We start from the raw sequence: 11880 nt of genomic DNA, 5'->3' as shown, positions 1-11880 counted from the left end.
GAATGTAATTCTGGGATATCTGGTGTCAGACGTTGACATCTCAAAGTGTACCATTGAAATATTCCAAAACGACTCTTGAAAGGTGTCTCTGCAGACCTTCTGATCACAACTAGAGATTCCACAGGAAACAAAGTCTTCCCAAAACAACAACTGAAAGCAAAAGTAAGAAAATCTGACGGAGCCTGTGAAGAAATGAGTGCATCTTGCGACATGAATGGTACTTACGAAGTTACAATATATGGTCAAATGGGAGGAAAATACGAAATTACCATCACACTTGGAGATGTACCCTTAGGCTGTCCTGTCATCATACCTGTCATCAAAGTCTTAGTAATGACGATTGGCTGTGAAGGAACCAGTTGGGGACAGTACAGAAATCCCTGTGCAGTGGCAATGAATGTTGACAATGATATTGTTTCTGTTGATAGGAGCAATAAAAGGTTACAAATTGTAACAAAAGAGGGCATATGTAAGAAAATTTTGGAATTCAAACAGTTTGAGACGCTATTCAGTCCTTGTGACATAGCTATATCAGATGATAATACATACTACACTCTAGATAATAATAATAAGCAAGTAGTTGTCAGTGATGAGAATGGACACGTCAGAAGAACGTTTGGTAACAATGAATTAAAAGATCCTCAAGACATAGCCATTAGCCCCTCAGATGGCAATGTCTACGTGACAGACTTGGATGGGCCCTGTGTGAAGATTTACACCCCATGCGGCAAATATCTTAGGTCATTTGGGTCTAAGGGTAAAGGTCGGGGGGAATTCGATTTGCCCTTTGGTATTGTGATAGGAAAACTTGGGATGGTATTTGTGGCAGACCACTGGAATAAGCGCATCCATGTATTCAATTGGGCTGACCAGCATCTGTTTTCCTTTGTCTGCACATGTGAAGAGCGTACACTGGCTTACCAAAGGAAATTGTCCATTGAAAATGATAAATATATCTATGTTACTACTGATCACCCTAGTTCTTTATTGAAGTTCGAGATCAGTGGCAGGTTTGTTTGTCGCATTGATAAGGATGAAGATGGGCTAGACTATCCCAACGGTGTAGCACTGACAGACGATGTACCTTGCAGGGTGGTTGTAGCTGATAGGGACAACCACTGCATCAAAGTGTTTGTACAGTGAGAAACATCGTCACTTGAAGAAGGAGACAAAGCGATAGACATCATGTATATTTTATGGCGTAATTAACATTCGGATGAAAAGTAACAACCTTGCTATGGAAAATAAGCATGTCATAGAGAATCAAAACTATTGATAAATAATACATTTCGAAGAATTTTTGTCTCTCAAAGAGACATCTGTGTGACAAGATAATATCAATCATGCACCTGAAATTTATTATACTATACATCCCAACAATAGCTGGAGCTTTTAAAACTTTTATTTCCTGTTGAACACTACTCGGAAAGATATTTTTGGGTGTCATTAATATATAGGTTTACAAGGACATCTGGGATATAGACTGCCTGTGCATGCATACTGATATATACAAAGTTTTGTCATTTAGAGTCCTTCATGCAAATCAAAATTAGTTAATAAGAAGAATTCCATTATTTCTCTTCAAATTGAAGATTATTACACTTGGCTTTTAATACACGTTTGTCAATCTACTGGCACTGCAGTTGTCAGCCCCGAAATGACCTCTTCAAAATTATGCCTTAATTGTTCTCAAAGTTGAATAAAATGGAACAAAGCTTTGGCAATCATGTCCTCCTACGCACATCTACCCAAGTGGTCTGATTATAAAATTTAAAAGAGAATAAGATCTCGAAACTGAAAAAAGCGGTGCAAACTTTAGTTCAGTGCTTTTATTCTCATGACAGCACAATCTACTTTAAGCTGAAACATTCTCCAGGTGGGATCCAACCTCAAGGAAATTTGAGAGATAGGTTTTTGGAAGAAATAGCAGAAAAGATGTCAGAAATTTACTAATATGCAAAGTTTTTGCTAGTTAAGGTGAAGTACTACGAATTACGTCAAAATTAAGTTGTGGTGTCATTTTCTTGAAACTTTGCACAAATATCCTTGGAAGTTGTGCAAGTGCAAAAATGAAATAAAAAATGGGGGTCACCACGCTCGTTTCCATGGAAACGGACGTTAAAATGGCGTCGTTAGAAATAAATAAAAATGATATAATTCACTTAAACTAAAGAAAGCAATTATAAAACGCTTAGCAAATGAGTTAATTTTAATAAATACCAAGACTTAAGATCCATATCTATCGAATGTATAGTTTTCATGATGTTTGTAAAGAAATTTTAATATAAGTATCGATTACAAAATGACGATATCGAAATTATATCACTACATAATTTTCGAACTTTCTTCCTGTCGCTTTGAATGGTGACATTTTGACCAAACTTGGCGAATAAACTCCTGACATAATACCATTTAGTTTACATCTTTAATAAAAGGGTGTCACCACGTTACTTTTTACAATATCTCTAGGTGAATGGGTAATTTGCGCCATATAAATGGGAGAGAAATGTTAATTTTTCGCTCATATTTAATAAAAACCAGCTTCCTAGGGGGTCAAAATATGACAAGGTTATAGGTCACATGTATTTCTAAGACACTGGGTCAAAAAATTAGGTAAAAGCGCAATTTCAACAATGACAGGTGATGTTAAATACATACGCTACAAAATAACCCATTTGCGGCAGGCTGGAGTTAAATCTGCGCAGAAACGTTCTAAAGCGTGTGCGCGTCCGAATTCGTCGCCCTTCACCTTAACAACAATTCAAACCAGGAATTCTTATGTGAATGCTTATCTTTGAAGGAACTGGGCCGATTGTTACTGAATTTCTGATTTTTGACTATGTTAACAATTTTATGTTCATTTCAGATTGTTTGGTCCAAACTATTAATTATTATAAAAATTTCATCTACAACACATAATGCATCTTAACTCCAAATATTACGGTGGTACGTGCAGTTGTTGTAGAATTTTTGAAGTGGAGGGACATGCACATGAGACATACATTTATACGAGACATACATACATATATACAGACAGATAATCATGACAACAGATTCTGACTGATATCTATAAGCTTGCAATGTTATACATACAGCAAAGTGAAGCTACAAGCTGAATCAGGAAATTATACACATAGCATACAAATATGAAGAGACCTGAAGCAGTTCTATAAGTACTGTCAAAAATATAATTTCAGAAACATTTGAATGGCAATGGCAAAAAGAAAATTCTGAATGAAGTCATGAACAGGAATCTTCAGACTAGTGTACAGATATTGGATAAAGCTTCAGGAAAAAGATTTTTTTAATTAATATGGCAAATTGAGAATAAGAATTTTCATATGTAAATTACATAATGATTACAATCATTAGAATATGTCATCTCTTTACATCTACAAACCAAAGATGAAAGCTGTGATATATGAGGTAAGAAGATATTTCACTTTCATTAAAGGTAGTTTGTGCCTTAAAATCGAAAGATTTAAACTTTTGCCCAAATTTTCGTTACAGAACTTATTCCCATTCTATATCAAGATTAGACTAGAGACAAGACTACAGAACAAATTGCCCAATATTCATATCCATAATTCACCTACATTTAAAATTCAAAATGGCGACAGTCCCTGTATAAACTCTCTGGGCAAAACTAAAATGTTTAATTTTCAAAATACAAAGTGGTAAAACCTTTAAATACTCCATAAGCTTCAAAATGAGCCCCCACAAGTGGTATAGGCCAAAAGCGTATTGTAAAAGTTTGAGGGCCCGTAAGCATATCTGGGCCCGGCGCATTGTACCTAACAACAGACAATAAAATTGGTTTATAAAAATGCACATTCATCATCACTTTGACAAGGCTGAATAGGTAAAAAAAACCAGGGGAACCTACCAAATTTGAAAGCTATAACAGGCACTTTAAGAGAAAGAGTTTTGATCAAATGTGGCACATCGCAGCTGCCTTAAAAATTCCAAGATGTAAGTTTTTGTAATTATTTGGACAAATCTGAAGGAAGTCATGTCATAATTAGAAACCCTGGTGCAAACTAAAATAAAATGTATAAAACATGTGGTTTCATTGCTATTGTGACTGAAAGCAAACCTTGACATAAATTTCCTCTAAATGACATATACAGCAATTTGATATTTACACATTTAACATGTGACTGCCGAGTAAAGTCTAAATTTGCATTCTGCTGATGTCACCGTTCCTCCAAATCAGGCAATTAAATTTGATACAACCCACATAATATTGAGCATCAGTTTTTGTTATCATGTCACGAGGTATAACAAACTCGTTTGCAACAAAAGACCACTCCATCACAGCATTGTTATAGCAATAACCTCTGAACTCAGACATACACCAATAAGACATGTACTCATACAGCACATGAACTTTGGTTAAAAGTGTTTGAGCCATATGATCCATCAGAACCACTCATCTTGCTGAAGATACTTTATACAGTGTTTGATTAAAATTGAACACTTCATCAATACAGCAAGATCAAGAAACATACAGAAATGAAAGTGCTAAAAACTACAAGTATCAAGATGATGAGATAAATGTTTGCCTTTACTCTATGTTTTGGTCTCTTGACCAGTGTACTGACTAATTATGTACATGGTCTGACAACATTATACAACAATCTATGAGATTCTATTTTCATCAAATAATCATCAGGAAGGCTATCTCACACCCTAAAATGAAAAGAGCTGTCGCACTGTTGTAATTAAACTGTCCATTGTTATCGGGCAGTCCATTGGATTCATGCAAATCACACAGCTTATAGCTTTTAACACGATTGGAACTAATTTGGGATAATTGGATTTCATATTTGTTAAATTTCTCAAAAGTGTTAGGTGCCAGATAGTTGAATGTTGCAATGATACAAATTACTCATAAAAACAAGTGTGTAATGTAAAAAGAAAAGCAGATGAGATTACATTTGTAGATTAAATCGGCATTACTTCACCATCCAATTATCCAAAATTTGACTAAGTTCCAATCGTGTTTTTTATTGAATTTGTGGTTACTTAATAAAATTTCTCTGAAATAAAATGGTAAAAGAAATGCAAACCTATATTTATGCCTGTTTAACATCATTAAAAATAGAAATGAAAAACTGAAATATTTTATTCCAAAATGGCAAAGTAGAAGCAACAATGCCGAAGATTAACTTTAATTATTTTGTCTGGTTCAAAACTTACAATCAAACAATGTATGGTTTTTAAATATTAAGATAGATGGCCTTTTTGACTCAGTTGGTATTTATGTCCAACAGTTGACTAGTATTTGCACAGACATATGCAAAATGGCCACTGCTTCAGAAGTAAAGTTTTTGGAAGAAGTTGGTGAAGATTTGCTCTGTTGTACAATCTGTCTGGAAAAGTTCAAATCTCCTAAAACTCTACCATGCCTTCATACATTCTGTGAGAAGTGTTTGGTCACACTGGTTGAGAAAACTGGATCTCAAAACATGCTACACTGTCCAGAATGTCGACAGCAATACCAGCTTCCTGTTGGAGGAGTGCCAGCAATGAAAGACAACTTCTTCATGTGCAATCTGATCGACATATTTAATCGGCAACTTGAGTTCGAGATATTCAATCGGCGACTGGAGTCTATGCAGGAAGCAGAGATCGACTGTGAAGGTTGCCAAGAGAACACAGCCACTCACAGGTGTATGGAGTGCCAGCAGTACCTCTGTGACAGCACATGTACTAAGGTTCACAGAAATCTTTTACTTACACGAGCACATACAATTATGACCATTGCCGAATTTGAAACAGCAAAGTCAGCTGGTCCAAAAACGCTGCAAGTGGTAGAATATTGTGGTAGTCATCCCAAGAAGAAGATTAGATCCTACTGTGAAACTTGTCAGGTATCTGTCTGTAGAACCTGTGCCTCTCATTTCGGACATCACATTTGGCATGTACTCAGAGACTTGAAAGACGCAGCAGATGAGTATATTACAGAATTGAAAGCCATGGTTAACAAACTGAAAGTGAAAGAACAGGAAGCTGAAAAGAACAAAATCCTGGCCAACCAAATCTACATTGATCTTACAAAACGATGCAGCAGAGAAGAAAGGAAGGTAAGAATGAAAGCAGAAGAAATCATCAACAAAACAAAAATAATAGAGCAGAGACTAATCGACGAGCTGAAAAACAAATACAAAATTATTGAGAAAACTGGATCTCTAAAGTGTCGTGAGTGTAGAGACCAATATAAACATGTTGGAGAAGTGCCAGCAATTAAAACCTTGAAGGGCAATCTGATTGAGATATTCAAGTCGCGACTGGAGTCTATGCAGGAAGCAGAGACTGAGTGCGAAGGTTGCCAAGAGAACACAGCCACTCACAGGTGTGAGGAGTGCAAACAGTACCTCTGTGACAGCATATGTACTAACGTTCATAGAAATCTGTCATTAACATGGACACACACAATTATGACCATTGTAGATTTTGAAACGACAAAGTCAGCAGGTGCAAATGTACTTCAAGCAGCAGAATATTGTGGCATTCATCCCAAGAATGAAATTGAATTCTACTGTGAAACCTGTCAGGTACCTGGCTGTGCAAACTGCGGCATCGCTAAATACCTCAAATCAGAACATGTACACAGAGACTTGAAAGATGACGAGACCCGTACAGAGATGAAAGCCGTGGTTAGCAAAGTGAAAGCGGAAGATCAGAAAGTTGAAAAGACAAATCATTGGCTCAGCTGACAGACAGTGATCTTACAGAATATTGCCGCAGAGAAGAAATGAAAGTGAGAGAGAAAGCAGAACGGATCATCATGAAAGTAAAGAGAGAGGAGCAAAGCAGGATAGAGGAACTGAAACACCAAATGAAAATTGACAGAGCCGCTGCTGATATTTGTGATCTTGAATTGAAACATGGTAACATCAAGAGTGCATGCAGTTACATCATGTCATTGATGCATCATGGGAACGCTGCTCAACTTCTCTCAACCAAAAAAAATGTCGGTAAGCGTTTTGAGCAACTCATTACCAAGGGATCTAAACTGCAGACGAATCGTGATGAAGCTGTAGTCAAACAAAGTACTGAATTTTCTGTGAATGTAATTCTGGGATATCTGGTGTCAGACGTTGACATCTCAAAGTGTACCAATGAAAATATTCCAAAACGACTCTTGAAAGGTGACTCTGCAGACCTTCTGATCACAACCAGAGATTCCACAGGAAACGAAGTCTTCCCAAAACAACAACTGAAAGCAAAAGTAAGAAAATCTGACGGAGCCTGTGAAGAAATGAGTGCATCTTGCGACATGAATGGTACTTACGAAGTTACAATATATGGTCAAATGGGAGGAAAATACGAAATTACCATCACACTTGGAGATGTACCCTTAGGCTGTCCTGTCATCATACCTGTCATCAAAGTCTTAGTAATGACGATTGGCTGTGAAGGAACCAGTTGGGGACAGTACAGAAATCCCTGTGCAGTGGCAATGAATGTTGACAATGATATTGTTTGTGTTGATAGGAGCAATAAAGGTTACAAATCGTCACAAAAGAGGGCATATGTAAGAAATTTTGGAATTCAAACAGTTTGAGACGCTATTCAGTCCTTGCGACATAGCTATATCAGATGATAATACATACTACACTCTAGATAATAATAATAAGCAAGTAGTTGTCAGTGATGAGAATGGACACGTCAGAAGAACGTTTGGTAACAATGAATTAAAAGATCCTCAAGACATAGCCATTAGCCCCTCAGATGGCAATGTCTACGTGACAGACTTGGATGGGCCCTGTGTGAAGATTTACACCCCATGCGGCAAATATCTTAGGTCATTTGGGTCTAAGGGTAAAGGTCGGGGGGAATTCGATTTGCCCTTTGGTATTGTGATAGGAAAACTTGGGATGGTATTTGTGGCAGACCACTGGAATAAGCGCATCCATGTATTCAATTGGGCTGACCAGCATCTGTTTTCCTTTGCCTGCACATGTGAAGAGCGTACACTGGCTTACCCAAGGAAATTGTCCATTGAAATGATAAATATATCTATGTTACTACTGATCACCCTAGTTCTTTATTAAAGTTCGAGATCAGTGGCAGGTTTGTTTGTCGCATTGATAGGATGAAGATGGGCTGGACTATCCCAACGGTGTAGCACTGACAGACGATGTACCTTGCAGGGTGGTTGTAGCTGATAGGGACAACCACTGCATCAAAGTGTTTGTACAATAAGAAACAGCGTCACTTGAAGAAGGAGACAAAGTGACAGACATCACATTTTATGGAGTAACTAACATTCGGATGAAAAGTAACAACCTTGCTATGGACTCTAAACATGTCATAGAAATTCAAACTATTGATAAATAATACATTTCGTAGAATTTTTGTCTCTCAAAGAGACATCAGTGCTATAAGATAATATCCATCATGCACCCGAAATTTATTATACTATACATCCCAACAATAGTTGGAGCTTTTAAAACTTTTATTTCCTATTGAATACTACTCAGAAAGATATTTGTGGGTGTCATTAATATATAGGTTTACAAGGACATCTGGGATATAGACTGCCTGTGCATGCATACTGATATATACAAAGTTTTGTCATTTAGAGTCCTTCATGCAAATCAAAATTAGTTAATAAGAAGAATTTCATTATTTCTCTCCAAATTGAAGATTATTACGCTTGGCTTTCAATGCAAGCATGTCAATCTACTGGCACTGCAGTTGTCAACCCCAACATGATCTCTTCAAATACCTTTGTTCTCAATGTTGAATAAAATGGAACAAAGCTTTGGCAACCATGTCCTCCAACGCACATTTATCCCAGTGGACTGATTACCAAAGTTTAAAGAGAAGACCTCGAAGTTTTGTCATTTAGAGTCCTTCATGCAAATCAAAATTAGTTAATAAGAAGAATTCCATTATTTCTCTTCAAATTGAAGATTATTACACTTGGCTTCACATGCACATTTGTCAATCTATTGGCACTGCAGTTGTCAGCCCTGACCTGACCTCTTCAAAATGCCTTTGTTCTCCGAGTCAAACAAAATTTTGGCAACCACGTCTTCCTAAGCACATCCATTCGAGTGGTCTGATTACAAAATTTTAAAGAGCAGAACACTGACAAAAAAGCGGTGCAACTTTTAGTTAGGTGCTTTTATTCACATGACAGCATAATCTCCTTTGAGTTTAAGTATTCTCCAGGGGGATCCAACGTCAAGAAAATGGCAGAGAGAGATTGTTGAAGAAAAAGTAGAAAAGATGTCAGAAATTTACTAACATGCAAAGTTTTTGCTAATTAACACAAAGTCAAACCAGGAATTATTATGAAAATACTAATCACCAAAGCAATTGCACTAATTTTTAATGAATTTCATATTTTTGACTATGTTAATAATTTTATATTTATTTTCATATTGTTAAGACCAGCCTATTCATTATTAAAAATCACACTTACAAATTATATTTACAACACACGGTGCATCCATACACCAAATATTAAGCTGGTTCATGCAGTTGTGGGAATTTTTGAAGTGGAGGAACATGCACAGAGACATACATATGTATACACATATACAGACAACACGAGTGGAACTAATTTGGGAAAATTGGACCTTCACATTTTTCTAACTTCTCAAAAGTGTTAGGTGCCATATAACTGAGTGTTGCAATATTACAAATTACTCATAAAAACAAGTGTACAACTTAGAAAGAAAAGCAGATGAGCTTACATTTGCAGAATAAAACGACCTTACTTCACCATCCAATTATCCCAAATTAGTTCCAATCGTGTTAGACCTATACAGACAACATTCTGACCGATCTCTATAAACTTGCCATTCTATAAATACAGCAAATTGATGCTACAGGCTGAATCAGTAAATTGCACAAATAGTAATCAAATATTAAAACAAAAGCAGTCGTTAAAGTAGTTTCAAAAATATAATTTCAAACATATTTGAATGGCAATGGCAGAAGACAAACTCTGAGTGAAGTCATGAATGGGAATCTTCAGTCTATTGTAAAAGCTGTTGGATAAAGCTTCTGGAATTTTTTTTTAATTTGTAATATGTAAATTCAGCATAAGAATTTACGAATATAAATTGCATCATGATTACAACCATTAGAATATTGTCATCTCTTTCAATCTACCGACCACATTTGAAAGCTTATATATGTTGGATAAGCCTCAGTCAGAGAAGATATTTCAATTTTAGGTACTTCGCACCTTGATCTCGATATATATATATATATATATATATAATATATATATATATATATATATATATATATTATATATATATAAAACTAAGCAAACTTTCAACCATTCCTTTTCAATATCCAGATTAGACAAGAGAAAGACCAGAGAAACAAATTACCAAATATTTACCAACATTAGAAATTCGATATGTCAGCAATACCTGTATGAGCTCTTTGGGGAAACATTAAATATTCAATTTCAAAATATATAAGGTTGTGAAAACTTTATTTACTCCATAAGCTTCAGAATGAGGCCCAACAAGTGGTAGGCCAAAAGAGCATTGTTATGGCAAAAATTTCAGGGTCCATATATCTGGCCCTAGTGCATTCGATAAAAATGTTTTCAAAAGATAAAAATATGCATATTTCTTTACGAGTTGGACAAGGCTGAATAGGTCATATGAACCAAGAAAACCAATCAAATTTGAAAGTTATTCTACAGGCACTTTAGGAGGGAGAGTTTGATCAAACATGGCAAATCATAGCTGCCTTAAAAAATTCCGAGACGCAAGTTTTCATAATTATTTGAACAAATCTGAAGAAGGCCATGTTGTTAATTAGGAACCCTGGTGCAAACTAAAATAGAATATACACAACGAGCGGTTTCGTTGCCATTTTGACCGAAAGCAAACCAAAAAGCTAGCTTCACATAAATTTCCTCTTAATGTCATTTATAGCACTCTGATATTTATACATTACATGTGACTGTGGCGTAAGGTCTAAATTTGCATTCTACTGTTGTCATGTTTCTGCCAAATCAGGTAATTAAATTTGTTACAGCTCATACAGCAGCGAGTAAATATAGTTCTTGTTACCATTTCATCACGTATACTAAACTCATTTGTAACAAAAGACAGTCCTATAACAGCATTGTTATAGAATAAACTCTGAACTCAGGCATACACCAATAAGACATGTACACGTAAAATACATGAAATTTGATTGAAGTACTTTAGCCATAATCAAATGAGAACCACTTATCTTGCTGAATATTATTTTATACAGTGTTTGATAAATGGCATACTTCATCAATACAGCAGCACTGTGGCATGTCACGGAAAAAAATAATGTTCCTTGGATTCTTCTGGCTATTGGCAACAGTGGCAGGAAAACCGATTTTTCAATAACTTCAATTTTCAAAACAATAATGCACATTAGATATAGAGGTAGTGTTTCCAAAGTGAACACTGAGCAATAAAATATGTTTTGCAGAGAAGATCAAGAAACAGTCAGAAATGAAAAACGCTAAAAACTACAAATATCCAGATGGTGAGATAAAAGTTTGCTTTAACTCTATGTTTTGGTCTCTTGACGAGTGTACTGACTAATTATGCACAATTGGCCTGACAAAGTTGTACAAAAATCTATGATTCTATTTCTATCGAATAATCATCAGGAAGGCTATCTCACACTCTAAGAGAGAAAGAGCTGTTGCTCTCTAGTAATTAAACTACTTTCCATAGATATTTAGCAGTCCACTGGATTCATGCAATCATATAGCTGATAATTTTTATTGAATTCATGGATGCTCAGTAGAAGGCTACTTCACACATTGGTGGGTATTAATTACCAGTGTTAGTGATATATGATATACTGAGTCGATTAATGAGGTTTCGTGATAACGGGAAACATGGC

At 35.8% G+C, this 11880-nt stretch overlaps 3 protein-coding genes across 3 annotated transcripts; all 3 read left to right on the top strand.

Annotated features, from left to right (window-relative positions):
* The first annotated feature begins 210 nt into the window (after positions 1-210).
* Positions 211-1143, top strand: LOC139120787 (tripartite motif-containing protein 2-like). The gene has a single exon (XM_070685338.1). The coding sequence runs from the start codon at positions 211-213 to the stop codon at positions 1141-1143; it is 933 nt and encodes a 310-aa protein (XP_070541439.1).
* Positions 1144-5306: 4163 nt separating this feature from the next.
* LOC139120786 (E3 ubiquitin-protein ligase TRIM56-like) lies at positions 5307-6722 on the top strand. The gene has a single exon (XM_070685337.1). The coding sequence runs from the start codon at positions 5307-5309 to the stop codon at positions 6720-6722; it is 1416 nt and encodes a 471-aa protein (XP_070541438.1).
* A 71-nt stretch (positions 6723-6793) lies between these two features.
* On the top strand, positions 6794-8214 carry LOC139120785 (E3 ubiquitin-protein ligase TRIM71-like). Its single transcript, XM_070685336.1, has 2 exons — positions 6794-7543; positions 8104-8214. The coding sequence occupies exons 1-2, from the start codon at positions 6794-6796 to the stop codon at positions 8212-8214; spliced, it is 861 nt and encodes a 286-aa protein (XP_070541437.1).
* The last annotated feature ends 3666 nt before the right edge of the window (positions 8215-11880 follow it).

This window comes from Ptychodera flava, chromosome 20 (assembly GCF_041260155.1).
Source record: "Ptychodera flava strain L36383 chromosome 20, AS_Pfla_20210202, whole genome shotgun sequence".
Lineage (NCBI taxonomy): Eukaryota > Metazoa > Hemichordata > Enteropneusta > Ptychoderidae > Ptychodera > Ptychodera flava.
Note: the sequence above shows the minus strand (reverse complement) of the source record. Positions and strands in the feature narration are given on the sequence as shown.